The following is a 20,233-nucleotide window of genomic DNA, read 5'->3' as shown; positions in this document are numbered from 1 at the left end:
GCATCAAACGTATTTTTTAGGATCTTTCGTAAAAACAACTTCCATAAGGAAAATTTGTCTAGGCTTTTCGAACAAATAATTTATATCTTGTTTTGACAGTTATATTTGAAAAGACAAAAACAGTGGTCGCGTTTCGCTACCATTTTTGGCGTACTACATTTGCCACGCAGGTGAAAACAAAAACATTAAACGATTCATTTGGCAGCAATATCGTCTTCACTGCTTTTCCATTTTGATTTTATGGCACATCTATAGTTTCCGTTCTCATAAAACGCTCACAAAATAATGGAAATATAGAAAATATCGATCGAATTGATTTTGAGCAGATTCCAAATAATAGAAGAACAACATTTCACATCTCAATTAAAATTTCATATAAGGAAACTATAAAAATAGAGACTCGTTGCAATCAAAAATGCGGAAACATCCGCACAAAGGAGTCACAAAATTATAGTTTTCAATGAAAAGTTTTTCAAATTTTATAATTTCTTGTTTATCAGAATCAGTTCATTCAATTTTTGGTTCCCAAGAAACTACATAATGAAGACCGCTTATTTGCAATCAAATCCCGAGTTTGATAGAGAACTCGAACAAGAAATTAGATCACATGCCATTGAAACGCGTAAAAAAACTGACCTTGAAAACGGAAATCAGAAGAGGGTTGAAGGTTTTTCAAACCCAGTTGCAATCAAAAACTCAGAAAAACTTCCCGGTGAGTTTTTTTTATAACTATTGTTTTCTATTTTCCCCCTAATTTGGATTTCAGTTTAGCTAATTTATCGTTGTTTTAATCAAGGAAGCATCTACGATTTTCTCGAGGGGGAGGGGCGGATTTTTCAAAAAATTTCGAAAATGATGTCGACCTTTTTTATAGGTCAACCAAATTGATTTTCCGAGCTCTTCTGAAGCACTAAAAAAAACCCTGTTTTAGCCAGCTTTTCAAAAAAACAGTCCAAAAATGCGTTTTTAGGCAATTTTTGGGAAGTGTTGACCAAAAAATCGCTTTTTTGGCGCGCGCTCCCCTCTCAAAAAATGTATATATTGGCGCCCAAGGCGTCTTTAAAAATTTTTAGGCTCCGTCAGCCAAAAATGGTTATCTCAAAATAGTACCAAAGGGGGACCGTTTGGGTCGACAGGGGGTCGAGTCTGAGAAAAGGGCGTCCGCCCCTCCCCTATATCCGCCCTTGGTTATAATGTTATACATTATTATGACCAAGTGAACAGACCAAATACTGTTGTTTTTAACTTTGCATCAAAAAACCCCAATAAATTTTTTTAGAGAAATTTTTAAAATTTTCATATTTCACATTTTCTTTTCTTTTGTGTATGAGATATGACCTTCTTCAACTTAGTTCTTTTGGTGAGGAATAAAAAACTCATGTCTGAGAAAAATGTCTAAGTTTCAAATCAATTACTACAACAGTCCGATTTTGAATCAAACGTTTTTCTTTATAACTTTTTACAAGAAACTTCGCAAAATTAGCTTAAAGCTACCAGAAAGACTTTTTTAAAACAAAAATTTGGGAAAACAAATAAGGCATCAAAAAAATTTTGCAGGCAAATTGTAGGTTAGATCGACTGCGATTTAAGGTGGCTTCGAGGAGGGATATGACGAATGGTTATGTTGATTGTTTTTCAGTTTACCCTAATTGGAATTTTAACGAAATTAACCTTGTGACCTATGTAAAATAATTAAAGACTGGTGGACATAACACACTTTTTGAACATTTTTTTTCTTTCTTTCTTGCGGCGAAAAACCTACGGGAAAAATTAACTGCTCAGACGCGCGAAAAATTTTTCGCATTAGCAGCTGAACACCAGCATTTGTAACTAGACTACATGTTATTTTAGTATTTTATTATGGCTGGGTTTGACATTTTGTCGGCTTCGGTTGTTTCAACAGTTTGTACAATTAAATTCACACATAAGACACAAGCAGTCCACTATTTTTTCATAATTGGGAATTCTTCCTTTTTTTAAGTGTTCCTGTTAATTACATCGGCAAAGGTCTTATTAATTATCTCAACCCGCACCGAAGTATCTCGGATAAAAATAGATTTTTTTGAGAAAATCTCGCCAAAAATGTTTTTCATTATACTCGATTATGTGTAACCAAATAAGGCAACATTTTATATTAAAATAGCGCGTGAATGGATCATTTCAACAACGACTTGATCCTATTATAATTACACTAGTATCTTTTTTTATCTAAACATAATTTCAAGATAATCTTTTTTTTTTCGCTATATAATCCCAGGAAAATATATTTTTTACCATATAATTACAATTGAATCAACTTTTGTCCTTGTAGAATTCCTACAAAATCTTTTTAAAAAAGTGACTCATAGTCAGGAAAAACTTTTTAGCCTGAATTTTATTCGAAAAACATGAGCCCCTAACATGGGTAGTTGCGACCATGATTTAATCGTACACCATCAGTAAAAACTCAGTTTTAGCTCAAATTTTTAAAATATCTCCTCGCACTCTCCCTTATTTAATAAATATTTTCGCTCGCACTCCCCCTATATTTAATAAATATTGACACCCAAGGCGCCTTTAAAAAATTCTATTGTCGGTCATCCAAATTGAGGGTCATAAAATAGTACCACAGTGGGGCTCTTTGCGTCGTCAGAGGATCCGCCTATGGTACTGTTTCAAGACATCGATTTTGGTTGACCGACTCTAAAATTTTTCCAAATCCCTGTTTTTGGGGGGGGGGGGGAGAGACATGCGCTAACCCATGCCCCGCCCCCTAAATCCGCTAGTGCGCTGAATATAGAGAGAATCATCGATAAAAAGTTAATATTTACTGAGAATATGTTTTATGAATTCCTAATGATTTAAAGTTTTGAATAATCTACGGAAATAAAATAAAGCATCAGCGAGCCATTAGATCTTAAAAAAGGAACAAAACTTGCGACTATGAATTAGCTAAAAAAATGTTAGTGAAACATTCAGTTTGTGCTAGAAATTAGAAACTCCTGATTATTTATAGTTCAAAAACAACCGAAGGCAAAAATTGAAGAATGAATGCACCACGAATAAAAAAGGGGTTAATATAATAAAAATCAAGATTAAGAAAATGAACGTTAAGCAGGTAAAAGAAACTCGTTAAAAGTTTATAACCCACTCTATTGAAAAGATTTTACAAAATCAATGATTTGATTCTGTTGTTGTAAGGCAGACAATCATGCTTACAATGAGTCATTTTTTGTTAGCGAATATATGGCGAAACATAGATTTTTTTGCCTTTAAATTGTGCAAAAAAAACAAATTTTCTTGAGAGTATATAGAGAAACAAAACAACAAAACATTGTATTGCGATTTTTTGGAGAGAAAAATACATTTTCTTGGTTTCATAAAATAATACAAATAATAATTCTATTATAAAAATAACACAAATTAGAGTATTTAAACCAATTAGTTAGACCATATGATCTTTAATTTTTCTCTTCAAACATAAAATTGTCGTATAATCCAATGTTACAGGGCTAAATTTGGTTTTGAATATAAATAAGCCAGATAATTGATTATCAACAAAGAAACTTGGGTGAGGTAAGTTTCTAAAAATTACGAGAATGTCTGTGTAACTGTGGAAATTCTCTGTCTCTCACCGAAATACTTTTTTCTCCCAGCAACTGCAATTTTCTGCAAAGTTTTGAATTGTACAACTCAGTGAATAGTTCATCACAAAATTGTAAGATACAACAATAGCTATAAAATATTCAATATTGCTGTTAAATTTATTTCGTTGTTTTTCATTCAAATCAGCGATTCCGAGTGGATATCTAACAATCAACTATCTACCCAGTACCCAGAACCAAAGGGGGATCAAAAAAACCAAGCCTTTTCCAGTACACAAAAGTTTTCTTTTGTTTACAAGTTTTTCCCCGAACATTTTTCAATGTTGTTTAAATCGGGTAAATTTACAGGATGAATTCTGTGCCGTAACTAGTTTTTCTCTTCAACATCATTAAAAAAAAATTTTTAAATAAAAAAAAAATTTTAGGTGGCAGAGTCGTTTTTACAGAAAATTTCATAGATAATCATCCAGAAAAGGAAGGCAAAAAATAGTATCTAGGGGGATTTTTTGAGTTGTGATTGGTAGGAGGTTCTGAAGAGAATAAGTTCTCCATCTCTCTCATTTTTGTGTGTCAAGTTTGTGTAAAGCTTTCCCATTATGCCCCCATGCCCCTTTTTGTCCCAACTCGTACAGTTCAATGGAAAAAATCAGTACCATAAACTTTTTGAGCAGATACATTTTGATGCGTGATAACATATTGGGATCTATTTAACAATTCTTTTTGCAAGAATGGGGGTGGGGGGGTTTAGATCAAGTCAGTGAATTTTTGACCAATCAAAAGGCAGCAAAATTAGCTTTTTCTCTGGAAAGCTCTGCAGAAAGGCTCTCATCATCATTATAAAAAACGCCCAGAGTCCGCATCGCATAGTTTACCTACTTATGCCAGCAGGTTTTTGCCAAGCCTTTACAAGTCGATCTCTAGAAAGCAGAATTGTATTTGATGGTGATTCAATATGCAGAATAGTCTGACAGCATAATGGGTCCAAGAGCAGAAAAACGGAAAAATATCAACTGTTATAAGCTAATCGGTAAACTAACTATCAAAAATGTCAACAGGGCCCTCCTGCCCCTCACGGACTTGACCCCCTGCCGACCCAAAAAGTCCCCCCTTTGTACTGATTCGAGATATCCATTTTTGGCTGACAGATCCTAAAACTTTTCTATAGGCGCCTTTGTCGCCAAAATAACCGTACCCAGTAAATTTTTTAAAACAGATCTGGAATAATATTTTTCAGATCTAATTTTCAGATCTGAGATAGGCTGTAAAATTTTTGGATATTTTGAGTATTGGTTGTTTCAGATCTACTTTCAGATCTGAAATTTTGTTCTTCTTGGTTTTTTCAGATCTGAAAAATCTATGATTCTGACACAATTTATGCTATTTTTTTTGCATTTGATAGCTTCTGCTAGCCACTAGCAGATACTCAGCAAATAATCAAGTTTCAGAGTGCCAAAATATGTTTCTCTAAGCATGAGATAAATATTCGAATGAGCTAACATGAGCGGCTCTTTTCCAGTTCCCCCCTTTTCAAAATACGTGTTTTATGTTTGTTTTAAGTGTTTTACGGATAAATGCGTGATGATACGCTGTTAAGTGTGAAGAACAAATCTTTTTTACAGTTGCCGAATTGTTCACCACGCCAAATTGCATTGCATTATGACAACGTTAATTAAGCTTTTCAAAATTGAATTTGAAAGGGGGACTGGAAGAGCCACATGAGCTAACAAAGGATAATTCGCTCATGAAAATCAAAGATTTGACAGGTCTTCGAACAGTTTTCTCAGAACTCATTTTTATACTCGAAATGCATAAATTATAATTTAACAAAGGATTTCTCAGATCTGATTTCAGATCTGAAAATTTTGTTTTTTTGCTAGGTTGTTTCAAATCTGAAATTTTTTATTTCAGATCCAAATTTGAAATTTGAAATTAGTATCTGAAACAGAAAATTTTAGATTTGAAACAAACTAGAAAAACAAAACTTTTAGATCTGAAATTTGTAAACTCTTATCAAAATCTAAAATAAAGAATTTCACATCTGATAATCAATTTATGCATGAAATGAAGAATATCTGATCTTGCGCACGGGTATACTAATTTTTAGGGGGTAGCGCGCCGAAAACGCATTTTTTGGCCTGTCTTTCAAAATTTTTCCTGCAGCGCTGAAATCTTGGGCCAAAACATGCTCTTTTTAGTGGTCTGGGGAGCTTGAAAAATGATTTGGGGACCTAAAAAAAGTCGACAAAATTTTCCGCCCTTGAATGTCAAGCATACCAAAGCAACGAACAGTGTATGATTAATTTGAGTAATTGAATCATGAAATTTAAAAATTGATCAAAAATTTTGATGAAATAAGCCAATTCATACATAATTTATTCGTTTTCTTGGTTTTTTTTGACGATTCTAATATATTTTTTTTATCAATTATCCCGTATAAACCAATATAAGTCAAGTTTTTTTATGTTTCTCTGCTCTTGGACGCATTCTGCACCTTGGCCATTCTGCATTTTTGTTCCGCGTCCATTGTATTTGTTTGATTTAGAGGTCCGATGCAAATCCAAGACCAAACAGAGCAAAGAAGTTCGCTTTTCAGACGAACATTTTGAGGAGTCCGCGCCACCTTCTTCAAGTTCAAGTCGCCAAAATTACATTACAGATATTTCATGTTCGCGGGATATTGCATCACCCAGTCCAAGTATTACGTCATTGTTTGATGCAAACAACAGCTGGTCTCAATTTTTAACCAATCAGAAAGAAAGAAAAGGAAGGAAGTTTGATGCGAATGTCGAGGAGTTTGATCGGGGAATTTGCTGTCAAGGTTACCCAAAAGTGGCTCTTCATTCTTTGATGGGTAAAATTTTCACCATTTTTTGTATCATTTTAAACAAGAAGCTACCAAATGCTAAACGCGCATTATATTAAGTACATATGCTGACATTTATTAATACATATAGTATTATATAATTATAAAATCATATTATATTATAAATTTTATTTTTTTAAATTATATTATATTAAAATTATATAAGATGAAGTCTTGTTTGGTTTTCTCATAAATTTAGTGCGAGTAATCACTATTCACAGTTAGCCAATATCCTCAAATTCACTTACAATTTTATCTATTTAGTTTTTTTTTTGAAAAAGTGTTCAGTGCCAGGCTTTTGATTCCAACGCTTTAAAAATTTATGCAACTCAAATGAAACAATTGTAATTTACGACTACATTTTTATGTTTTGGTCAAAATGATATTTTGACTAAATCCACTCTAGAGGAGCAGAAATTTGGGACCAAGTAAAAGCAGCTTGGGGGGAGGGGGCGTTCACTTGGTTCTAAGTGGAAATTTTCAGCCAATCAGAGTCCTGAGAGACCTCCATACAAGAAAAATTCTTATCGTACAAATTCATACTCGGATTGAAAAATCAAAGATTAAGAGACTTTTTTTGTTCTGAGTAGCAATATCATTTTCATATTCAAAAAACCGTTATTTGTGTCTCTAGCGTTGTCTAGGCTGGACATTTCATAATAGAGAACTAAAACTGACAAAACACTTTCGCTCAAATCCAAATCTAAAAAGTTAAATTTTTTACAATGTGAAACTTACTCCATTTTGTCAAAAAACATCAGGCTTTGGTTTTCACAACAAAACTTTCTAGCCAAATACAAAAAATAAACGTTTTTCTTCATAGTTCTGAAAGACTCATGAAAAATTCTCTTATTCAATTACTACTAATCAAATGCGAGTGTCCGTCTGTGAGGTTTCTTCCATTCAGTAAATGGGGTTTGTTCTGTAAGATAACCCTTGTTTATTGTTCCGACTTTCGATACGAAAGTAACGGAATATTTGTGCTCGGTGTGAGTTTTTTATCTTCAGACAAATTTCGACTTTTTAATTAGCCATTTTTGACGGAAATTTTTTATATCATTCAAAAGGTATTGTTGTCTTGAGCTTAAAAGTGAAAAGATATTTTACCTGTGATCGTTTTTCGTAAAATTATGGGGGTTTAAACATTGACATTTTGGCCAAATTTGGACAATGAACGCGCGATATATTTCGCGCTCTTAACGCGTAAGCAGAGATTTATTCCGTCTTAGAAATCATTCCAAATTGGTTGAAAGAAGCTCATTTGCCATATTTGATTTGTTAAAAGGAGCAAAATTTATTGTTTTGTACTTTACTTGGCGTAAGGGGGGAAGATTTTCAAAGAAATTTCAAATTTGAAAAAAAAGTTTCATTTTATTTTACTACTTTTATTTTATTTTAATGTTATTACCGCTCAATAAGCTTTAAAAGGCAGTCGGCACATTCGAAGCTTCGCCCTGATACAAGCAGTCTTGTTGTATTTTCGGACCAAACACAAGATATTTAGCAGAATTCGAAAAAAAAATTATAATAATTTTCTGTAGGTTTGGAATCTTGCAAAGTTGTATGATTAGCATGTTTTCATATCTGAAAATTGTATGACAAGCAGTTTTGTTCGAACTGGGAACTGAGCATTTTACATGCAACGCCTAGCAAATTTAATTTAATTTTAAAAGAAATTGATTCGAAAGTTGTGATAAGTGAAATTTTTCCGACCATTTTTCTAAAAGCCGTGTAAGAATTATTCAAAATTTACGCTTCATCTCAAATTAAGTTTGAAAAAGCTCCAAATGTGTGACATCCGATCCAATACTCAAGGTATTCGACCGTTTATAGCACAACATTAGCATTTTTTAGTAGATCAAAAGAATAAAAAACCTCTGTTTTAAAATCAACATTCAGTAGCCAAATTTTTTGTTGATAAAATTTTTCGAACAGTTACACAATCGAATGACAAAAAATACAAAACCATAACGAACAAAAAGAGACAATTGCTACCGGTTCATTTTATATAATTGTTAAAGAATATATATATTTTTAGTTTTTGAGAGATTGTTAAACAATAGTTTTTTGAGCTAAACTCACAATTTTTACAGTCAAAATTGAAGCAAAATTGACATAATGATACCCAGTATTCTTTATTCAATAGTTTTATTGTTAAAAATGCAGTAAATTATTACGTATGTGGGTGAAAAAGCAAACTTTGCCTAAAACAAAGTTGCATAGCAAAAACGTCAGGTGATATAAGTAGACAGTTGATCAACCAATCAGATTCAATTTTGGCGAATTTTTTCTCGAGTTAAAATGCCCAAAATGACCAATTTTTGAGTTAAATTTTTAGGAAAAAATTTCGCAAAACAAATTACATTATAATAATTCTGCTAAAACATCAGCAAGATTTGTCCTGAACCCCTTTTGTTTTAGTTCAATCTGAATTGAGAAAACGCGTTTGAAAAAACCCAGTTTGAGAAATATTTTCGATTATTCAATAAATTTAACGTTAGAAACCCAATTAGTTAACATGCATGGGAAATCGGAAACGCCCTTTTATGAATATTTTTTATAATTTTTTCAAGACCACAATCAAGACATAGTGGGCGTGGTCATCCACAGTGGCTTGAGAAATGTCATCATCAAGCAAGGATACCTGTTCGACATCCGGGAACTCCAGTTTCTCAATGACGTCATTCAGTCCTGTCACACTGCTCAAGAAGCGGGCAAATTATTTTCCAAGAATGGCGTTAATTGGGACTACACGCAACAATGCTACTACATACGCAAGAAAAAATGGGTTTAAATTTATTTTTGTATATTTATTTAGGAGAAAGTTATAAAATAGAATTAGTTATAAGAACTGCTAGTACAGACAAACTCACCAAATATGCATAAAAATTGTTTCTCCTGCTTAAGAAATCTAAGGTAGAAGGCCAAGCGGTTAAAAATTGTAAATTTTTTGTCAAAAAAAAACAAACGAAAAATTATCATAGGGGATTTTTTTAGTTAGAGAGAAAAGTTTGGTTTGAAATTTGTTAGACAAGCGCTGTAAAAAGCGGTCCTATAATTCGGCAAACAACATGTGTCTTTTTTCATCTCTATAAGTTTTGGAATTCTGAAAACTTTTCAAAACCCAAACGGTTCAAAACGGTTATAAAGATAAAATTCCAATGATTCCTTAGTTCCTGATAATCAACACGCCTCAAGATAGTAACATCGGGTTTATTAGCTTAACTTAGAAAATAAATATCTCTACTATGTTTTAGATTCACAGCTTGCAATTCGTGAAGTGTTTCTGCTATCTCGGATCAAACTTGACCCTTTTTCCCATTTTTCACCGCAAGGTTTCCAGGAGGTATCCAATATCGCTGGCATTCGAAAACCCCGACGACTGGAAGTACTTCCAGAAGAAAATAGCGGCAATCACTCCGACTCGAAAAACTCAATCCGAAACTATAGATGAGATTTATAGAAAAACGATTTATGAAAGTCTCGATGCGAGCTAGCTTCAAAATTCAACACCGGGTTCTATCTTTATTGACCAAAAAATTGCCAAATTGTATTTGAAAAGTTCTTATAATTACGTTTTAAATAAGTTCGGCCCATCAGATTTAAGCATTATGATCTTTTCTTGAAAAACCAGTGGCTCAAAGAAGTTTGTCGCAAAAACAGAAAATTCTCAAACTCTAACTTAAGTAATCAGTCGAACTTTTCTAAATGAAAAATATAATTAAGATTTGAAAGTAACATCACGCACGTTTAATTTAACATAAATGTAGACTCTTTCACTAATAATGTATTTCAACGAAGCAAAGAATGACCAACGCAGAAGATAAAAAAGGATTGCGTGTTCACGAATCGATTACAAGGTCGACGGGCTGGAAGCATCAGTGCAAAACATTGTTTACTTTTTTGTTTGAATATATGAGTTGCTACGAGTATGCATATGTGACAGCTTTAAAAAAAATCGGACACCAAATGATTTACAATACTATAATTATCAAAAAGGCAAAAATGCAATTCGCAAACACAAACTACCTTCAAGAGAAACTTGAATCGTCTAATTTCTAATAAAATGAGCAGACGAAAAAAATGAAGGTTTTTTTGACTTTTTTTTCTAAATTTCTCACGTCTTTATTAAAACCAAACGATAATCCTTGTATTTTTTCCTAGTAATGCATTAAAAAGACAAATATTTTAGAAAAAAATTCCCGGATTACATATACATGCTAGGAACTTTAGAGTCTAGGGCAGGGTTGCATTAATTACACCCCTTCTGGGTTTATGACAATTTTAACGTAAAAAAACGTTATTAACTGTTAATAACGGTAAAGTATTAAAACGTTGGAGCAGTGTATCAAACAATGATTTATATTCAGTCAGATTTTAGTACACGGAGACAAAAAGCAAGTTTCCCAATTTCGGACTGGCTAATGTTGCCTCACCATCAAGCAACGAGCACGGATCATGATAGGCCTCGAGCATCCGACTATTCGATTGGAAGCGGAGACGTAACCACTTCACAGACGCTCCAATTAAAAACTCTGTCAGGAATTCCAAGAAAATTTTTGATAACCTTTGTAATCAACACCGTTCAAAACTTACAATTTTCATAGTAGCTAGTCTACGGAAAATCTTAAGCCTCGGATTGCTTTAAATGATCGAAAACTAGGCTTGGACACCTGCTAAATTTCTTTCGAGAAAGTTCCGGAAATCAATGGTTTTAAATCAAAAACAATAACGAAAGTTGCAAATATACGAGTTTAAAACGACGAAATATCATTTCTAGGATCAACAAACAAATTTTCCCCAAATTATCTTCTCAACTCGGATTATTTACTAAAAAAACCAGATAAAAAGTGATTGCATTTAATCTATGACTCCTTTGATCGCTTTAATATTTTCAAATGAGGATGATTTGCAAGTCAACCTTCATGAATAATGTTTTTTTTTGCTATTTCATGAAACTCAATTTGTTTGATTTCGGTTTATTTGATCTTTCTGAACAACGCGAACCAGGCCTGAAACTGCAAAAGTGTTTTTTTTTTGTTCCCGATTAGATTAAAACAATATTACGGACAAATTTAGTTTTACCAAAAATGATAGGACGCAATCAGTTGTGTAAAAACAGAGCTGAAAATTCAATCTAATAAGGGATCCTTGTTGGCTCATTTTTTGACCCATAATGGCAAAATTTTCATGTCACTGAATTTTGACCGTCTCAAGGAAAAACACAAGACAAAAAGTGTATCGTTGGCTTCGCCGGTACGTCACAAATTGCACCCACGGCTCTCTAATTTTAAAAAAAAACATCAAAATCTCCTGATAAAAACACAAAAAAGGGCCGCACCATCACATAACATGAAAATGTCATAGATCAAGCACTCATTAGCCAGGAAATTCATCACATCACAACATCTGAAAAGGTAACGGCTTTGCCAGGAACTTTCGCTTCATTTTATTCAATCCGGCGCTTTAACTTTTCCGTCGAGTAGCCAATATGAAAATTGTAGGTTTTAAACGGTGTTGATTACAAAGGTTATCAAAAATTGTCTTAGAATTCCTGACAGAGTTTTTAATTGGAGCGTCTGTGAAGTGTTTATGTCTCCGCTTCCAATCGAATGGTCGGATGCTCGAGGCCTATCATGATTTGTGCTCGTTGCTTGATGGTTAGGCAACATTAGCCAGTCCAAAAAATAGCCAAGCAATTGCAAAAACTAATTAAACAAGGGTGAAACAACTCTTCTCCATGAGGAGCTGAACAAATCACATTTAACGGAAAAGGTCAAATGATGCAAGTAGAAAACTTAAGATGATGTTTATATTGATATTGTATGCTATTCAAACAAAAAAAACCCAAACATAAAAATTGGCTTTTTTCTGTAAATCTAGTTATACGTAATTAGCAGTTCGAAAACTTTTTGAAGACAAAAAAAATTAACTTTGACTGGGTTTCAGATCTTAGTATTTTCAAATTAGAAATAAAACCCTAAAATGGCTGTTAGCATAAAATTGGACTCTCCATATTCAGCAACCTCATTGACAAAATTACTGAATTCAAGACTATGAAAACCAAACAAAAAAATTGCTATTGTAAATAAAGTCTAAAATATCCGGAACAAATCGTCTGCACAATTAGAAACTCTACAGAGAGCTTAGGGAATACTATACAGAATCCAAATTTTGAAAAACCGTCCTTTCTGCGGAACTAAGCACCAAATTAAGCAGACAGACGATAATCTAAATAAGCCAAAATTTTCTAGTTGCAGGAAAAACAGGTCTCAACTCAGGGTTTTTTCTTCTCAACCATGGTGATTACAGTAACTTGGAGTAAAACTGAACCATCGAGCTACGGGAACTAAGCCGACAAAAGAAAACAGACGGACGATAGTTCAAAAAAACACAAAAAACTCTAGTTTGCAAAAAAAGGGCCCAGCAGGATTCAAACCGCAAGTCTTTGCCATCTCAAGCCGTGACCTAACCTCTATATTAGATGCGCCAGATATTTGATTGAAATTAAATTTATATTTACCAATCGGTAAAAAAAATCCGAAAAAACCTGAGCAGAAACCCTTCATGCCGAAAAGATATTCAAAAAAATTCTTAACTTATTAAAAAGGGTAAGTCTCTTTTCCCCTCAGAGTACACACACGCCCAAAAAAAACTTTTTCGGACGTAACGACGCGATAAAAGGTCACTAAATCAATATCAATTAGGCAGCAATTTATTAAGCTGATAAAAAGACGAAAAAAAAAACGAAAAAAAGTAAAATTTTAACAAAACGAGCTGGTAAAATTACAACCAATGTGTAAAACAATTTTCGATTTTACCGGATTTTAAGATGCTAACAAAAACTGTAGTGAAACCTGTTTACAGTTTAAATAAAACTATTGTTAGATAAGACAATTAAGCCGAAAAAACATCAGCAGACAAATAAGAGGCCGACATTTTTTGAACCGGAACATTTATCGTTTGCAAAAAACTGGTCCTTGTCAGATTCGAACACAAGATCTTTGCCGTCCTAGGCGTATACTTTACTACCAGAAGGCGAGAAACACAACCACTGAGAGTACCCGCCAACTTCCAACTACAAATTTGGGAATTTCAACTTCTGTTAAATTTTGCAAATCTAAGTTTTCTGAAAAAATTTGAAACCATTTAAAAAACATCATATCTTGAAAACTAAAAAGAATTGAGAACTCAAACTATGTGGCAAGACTTACAACACCTGAGAAGGCCCTGACAGCACCCAGCTAAAAGTTTAGGAATTTCAAATTTACGAATTTTCCTAAGTTTAAGTTTGCTAGAAACTTTTGAACCAATAAAAAAGCGTCGTATGTCAAAAACTACAAGGAGTTGAGCAGTCGTATTTGGAGGCAAGAATCACAGCATCTGAGAGTGCCATGACAGCACCCAACTACAGGTTTAGGAGTTTCAAAACTACCTTTTTTCCGAATTTAATTTTGCTGGAAAATTTTAAACCAAAAAAAGCGTTGTTTCTCGTAAACTAGAAATATTTGGTTATTCATAATTGGAGGCCAAACTCACAACACCAGGGAAAGTCCTCACAGCAACCAATTATTGGGTTTCTAATTTCACATTTGGTGAAATAACCATTGATATTAAACAGGAAAATTGAAAAAAAAAACTCTTAACGATTTTAGTACAAGGAATAGCTTAAACGTGAAAAAACTCTTTCGGTAAGCATGCAAAAAATACGTTGAGAAAGCTTAAATATGGCGAGATAGTGAAGCCCGCACTTAAAAAAAATAAAAGATTCTTGCAGAAAACTTTATATGCATTTCAAACTAAAAAGTCCAAAACAAAAAGTTGGATTTTTTTTTCTATAAATCTTGCTTTACGTAATCAGCAGTTCGCAAATATTTTGGAGACAATAAAAAACCAACTCTTAAAAGTTTAACTTTTACGAATCATATCATATAGCTTCTTAGAACATCTTAAGATTTGTAGGGAAGTTCCGCTATATTACAACATGATACAAAAAGTTCAAAGATATCAACTTTTCCCCAAAATTCAAAAAAATGCCGAGAACACTCTGAATACGTTTTTATACCGCCATGACAATGAAAGTCAAAGTTGGAAAGATTTCATCTTTTTCCAGTTTAAAGCATGTGAAAAACTTCGGAGAGTGGTTATAAGGCATGCATTTCAAACAAACAAAAATACAAAAAATTGCATATTTTTTTATTTAGTAATACGTAATTAGCGGTTCGAAAAGATTTTGCAGACAAAAAAAAATTAAATTTGACGAAACAAATCATTTAGCTTCGGACGTGTTGTATGTCTCGGTCAGGTATATATCAACGAAATTCTGTAAATCAGCAAAAACTTACTCTGTTATGTTCTTGTTTTACGGTAAACTCATGTAGAAACACGAGTATTCTCGCCTACGAGTCTGAAAACTTGCCGTACAACACAATGATAAAAAGAAAATAAGTCGAAAAAAAATCGAAAATGTTGAAAAAAAATTAGTTGAACCGAATTGCCTCGATGAAGAACACCAATGGCGCAGCTAAAGCTGGGGGTATGTGTTTGATGTTCTTTTGAGTTTGTGATACTAATGCGGGACGAAATGCCTAATTTCAAAAACTGGACTTAGCCCAAAAACTTCGTTGTTTCTCTAATAAAATAAGTGACAAGAGAGAAAATTTTTGAGATTTCGATTTTTTTTCAATAATAAATCTTTTCTACGACAAAACTGAATGAGTAGCCGCTTCTGCAGGAAAAAATCGCGCAACCGCTTTTTCGATTGAAATTTTAATTTCACATTTGATAGCGTAGTTTTTAAGAATACTCAAAAAACTTCTGGATAACGTGTTTTTCCGAAATTGGTTTTTTTTTGCTAAAAGTAAGAAGTGGTCGGTAAAGTAGAGAAAATTGCAAAAATCAGCTTTCTTGACTAAACAGTTAACCTGATAATTGGCACTGTAAGTTTCGAGCAAAAAAAAAACTTCCAAAAACGGTCAAAGCTTTAAAACTCTCACTTGTTTGAAGGACAACTTTTTTCTAAAAGAAACTGGGCGTAAAAATTGTAAAAACAGGTTTTCAACAACCTGTTGTGCCGAAGAAAAACCTATGATACCAGATTTGTCCGAAAATTTATCGAGAAAAACCCAAAAACGGTCAACAAATCAGAAAGGTGACATTTCCGAAAATTATAACACTTTTTGTAATTGGACATAGATGCTCATGCAGAGAGATTCATACAATCTGTTATTTCGATTCAACCCAAAAACCCAGTTTTGGCCGGGTAGTTTTCGAGAAAAGTCAAAAAAATTCATTTGGGCCTAGCCGCCTATGCAAACTAGCGTCCCGCCTATGCAAACTAGCGTCCAGTAATTATTTACAGTGCAATATATTGGTACATTAACAAGTCGACATAGGTATTTCTAAACATGTGTCACGTGAAAGGTGAAACGAACAATGTAAAGATGAATTAACCTTCAAAACAACCCGATTTAAACCTTCAAAATTTCCGATTTTATTCTCTAATGATTTGTGAAACGAAATACGGAAAGCAAGTTTTTATTTGTGAAAATTGGTAAATCGGAGTTTCTTTTCATCCGCACTACAACTAATTCAATTATAATGTTGTTTAATCGATAATTTACCAAGTTATTATGGGAAAAAAATATATTTACATGGGTAATCATTCAGACTTGTTTTTATTTTCGAAAAAAATGTCAGCTTTGGAAATTCCTGGAAAAAATGTACAGCCTTGATAGCCTTGGAATTTTTAGAATTAATTATGATTGAAAACATTCGGAAAAAAACTAACTCAATTTGAGAAAACTGGATCAGCCGGTAAAATTTTGCTTGGAAATCAGATAATTAAATTACATTACGGAAGGTGGAAGTCGATCATGATTTTCGTGAATTCTACACTTTAGCTGTTCTTTAGTGGAGTTTGCCTTCCTTTTAGCATTAAACTGGAACAAAAACTAAAAATAAACCAAAAAACAAACTATAAGAAAAGCAACATTGAGCCTGAGCAAAACTAAAGGCTTTTCCTCAACAACAAAAAAATCTTGACTATAACAGTCTGAATTACGTTCATCGGTTTTTAAACTATCACAGGGGCGAATCGAGGCTTCGAATCACTTTCCTTACTACAAAAACATAATATGACAATTAAACCGACGGAAATATACATGAGAGCTGTACAAAAAAAAACTATCGAATGACATGATCGACCAAAAATTTTCCTATTTTTGTCTCAAATTAAAGAATAAAAATCATTTCAACGAAAAATGCCAAGAAGCAAGACAATAGAGGGTTGAAAAATTATCGGTATGAATAACCAACATTGACAAAGCTGTAACAAAGCTGACAGTTCTTGAGCAGACACACTGCGCCGAAAAAAAAACATGTTTCTAGAAAAACTTAAAAACTCGAAAAAAAGTTTTAAGTCAACCTTGTAAAGTATTAGAACTTTTTTGCTTCTAAAAATACTCAAAAGGAGGTATCTAAGCCAATATTTTACACAGAGGCGAAGCCTAGCTTCGCATCACTTATTCCGACCTAGATGTTTTAATTAGATGGTTGATAGCAAATAAGTTAGTAATCATTATATCTAAAACTGTGCAAATGAACGTTAAATCAAGTGCTTCCAATTGTAACTTCAAAGTGAATTGTTGTCAAAAAAAAGTCAAACCCGTATGCAAGTATTTGAGTATTTATTTAGATTGCAAACTCTCATTTATCAGTCACATAGATTTCGTTAAATTGAGACTTGAAAAACAATGTGGTTTTATATCAAAACTACGACATTATGTACTAAGGGGCCAACTACTGGACTACTGCAGCAGTAATGTAGTCCCTATTCATCAGTATCGCATTTTGTTGTACGGGTGCTGTAGTTTTTTGTTTTAAAACGATTTTTCGTAACGCAAAAGAACATTTGAAATACATTTTTGCAGAAAACGGCAAGATCAGTGTGAAGATTTTCCGAAAAAAAAATTGCTGAGTTTTTGAGTACCATTTCTACGCGCTTTTAAAACTCGTCACAAAATCAGCAAAAAAACGCACTGTGAGTCTTTTTAAAACGTAACGTTTAGTTTTCAAAATTCTCATTAACTAACAAGAGATCTTGTTCGAGATTACTTGTGGAAAATTTTGCAAACGAAAATTTAAAAGATTCTCGATAAGATATAGAGGATGCAAATTGTTTAACTTACTGCCCATTGAAATTCAAAAAAGTTCTTCTAACGCAATATCAAGATTTTCCCACAAACTCAAAGATTCTTTTTTTGATTTCAAAATTTTGCTCTGGTTTAATATATGTATGAACTGTCAAAAGTGACAACTTTGGATCCACTGGTTAAATGCGGCTGGGCATTCCCCGTGGAAAGAAGTTGACTGTCCAAAACCTTCTAGTTTTTGGGATATCGCATATTAAAAGAAGTTTTCTCATAAATCTGAAAAAAAGGAAAAAAAATATTAAAGAAAATTCTTTTGAATTTGGTTATCGTGCAAACTAAACGCTTAAATATGGAAAACGTGAATTTAGTATTTTTGGAGTCCTTTAAATCATGTTACAATTATTCCGAAGTTTCAAAAATTCACATTCAGTTTTCGAAAGTCACAAAAAAAACGTTAATGCATTTGTTCAGTAAACAGGTTCTTCTCTCTGTTTTTACTTCATCAATACTGACTGTTGTAGCGTGATAGATACTGCTATTATATGAAACTGGCTCTGCTTGTTTTTGGGAGTATGTTTGCTTGATGAATACAAAAAATTCTGGAAAAGAAAGTTTTTGTTTGATATTTTTTAAATCTCAAATCTGTTCATTGAAATATTTTATGATCTTTTAGGGCAGATGCTTGGTGGATCCTAGGATCCCGTTGTCTGTCCTCGCCAAGTCTCATTATCTGATGCTTTATTACCTTACTGAACAATTATTGGAGAGATAAATTCTTTCTTTCTAGCTTCGCAACACTTGCATTACATTAAAAATCGCAATACAAGATAAGAGGAAAAACTTAAAGTTTGCGTTCACTTTAACAATCCAAATGAACTGAACTTAAAGAAAAACTAAAATAAAACTGCAAAAAATCAAATGTGAGTGACAAACCTTGAGGAAGCTATTTGCAGTACCAAAAAAAACTTTGCAAACACGAAAAAATAAAATAAAGGATAGCCAATAACTCGAAAGAACCTAGCCAACAGAAGACTACAAGAACAAGGAAATTGAAAACAAAATTTTTGAAAAACGGTTGAAATTTGGCAGCGTAGAGGAATCTTTTCGCAAACTAAGCTTCTGACCGAACCCGTATACGGGCAACCACTTGAAACAGGATAAATCCCATAGCCTGTTTTCTCTATTAAAAAACTTATATCGGTTTTGGCAGGGTTGTTTTCGAGAAGACTGAAAAACTGCAAAAAATAGAAAACGGTAAACTTCAGAACTTGGAATTCACAAATATAACAAAAAAAATGAAATATCGGCTTCTGCAGGAATCTTTCTCCCAACCAGTTTTTTCAACTGAATCTTTACTCACAGATTCGGCACGGTAGTTTTTTCGAAAAGCAGCCAACAACCCTTAAACCTGCTTTTCGATTGAACCATTAGTCTGAGAACTGTCAGGGTAGTTTTTGAGTACAAAAAAATCGAAAAACAGTCAAAAAATCAAAAACGTTTTTTTTCCGGGGGCCATAACTTTTTGTAGAAAATGGTCGCAGCCAGTGATGCAGGCTGGCTTTCTACAAATTTTTCTTTCAATTGGGCCCAAATTCTGAGGATCCAAAAGTAAATTTTTTTTAACTCACTGGTAAATCTGAAAATTAAATTACATTCTCAAGACTAGAAGTCGATCATGTTTTTAATGACCTTCACACTTTTGCTGATCGATAGCGGAGTTTGCCTTCCTTTCACGCAGAGGCGAATTACTTGCATACACAAGCAAAAATATGACCGATAACGCTACTGGGAGAAACTGAATGATTATAACTTTGAGTCTACAAAATTTCTTAAGTGACGCACGCCGATGATGAGTCTACATAATTGCTAAGTGACACAGGCTTATTATGACGCATTAGCAGTACCAGTCAATTTGAAAAAAAAGTTATCAACTAACATGCCACAATTTATAGAAAGGACGCATTTCAACTTGTATACGAAAAAATTCATTAAAAACATGCGACCCTGTCTAGGGTCGAACCCTCTTAATTTGCTGCTGGTCGCCTTCCCTTGTACGCTACATATCCATGATACCTGGAAGCTTAAGTGCTATTTGTAATATAAAAGTCTGGGTTAATATCGTTAGCATTGGCTGTACTTAAGAGCTTGTTTAAGTACAGCCAATGCTTAATAGGCTGTACTTAATAGCTTGATAATGGTTATTGATCAAAATGAACACATTTTGTCGCAACAATACTCGCGTCGCAACAATATTTGTGTCGCAACAATATTTGCGTCTCAGGAGGGGAAAAAGATAGTTAATACTAAATTACAAGCTTTTCTTGTCTAAATAAAGGAAATGAATCGAACTAACAAGGAAAACATAAGTCAAAAGGCGCAAAAGTAAATTTGAGCCTGAACAAATTTTAAAACTTTTTCCGAAAAAAGAACATCACGACCTATATAAGAGTCTGACCTACGTTCATCGACTTTAAAAACAGACGCACAACTCGTACCGATTGCTTTTTCGACATGCTTTTTCGACTAGTAAAATTTTGAATGAAAGTTTCTCAAAAGCTGTCATTTAAAATCAATCTTATCACTAGCCTTGAGCGATTAACACCTTTCCGTTAGAAGAAAAGTTTCAAAAAGAG

The 20,233-nt window shown here is 33.3% G+C and overlaps 1 protein-coding gene across 1 annotated transcript; it reads left to right on the top strand.

Annotated features, from left to right (window-relative positions):
• Positions 1-320: 320 nt before the first annotated feature.
• LOC134854955 (uncharacterized) lies at positions 321-9,944 on the top strand. The gene is made up of 4 exons (XM_063871336.1): positions 321-712; positions 6,127-6,435; positions 9,021-9,235; positions 9,705-9,944. The coding sequence occupies exons 1-4, from the start codon at positions 541-543 to the stop codon at positions 9,942-9,944; spliced, it is 936 nt and encodes a 311-aa protein (XP_063727406.1). The 5' UTR covers positions 321-540.
• Positions 9,945-20,233: the final 10,289 nt, after the last annotated feature.

This window comes from Symsagittifera roscoffensis, chromosome 10, assembly GCF_963678635.1.
Source record: "Symsagittifera roscoffensis chromosome 10, txSymRosc1.1, whole genome shotgun sequence".
NCBI lineage: Eukaryota > Metazoa > Xenacoelomorpha > Acoela > Convolutidae > Symsagittifera > Symsagittifera roscoffensis.
The sequence above is the reverse complement of the archived record's forward strand: the minus strand, read 5'-3'. Positions and strand labels throughout refer to the sequence as shown.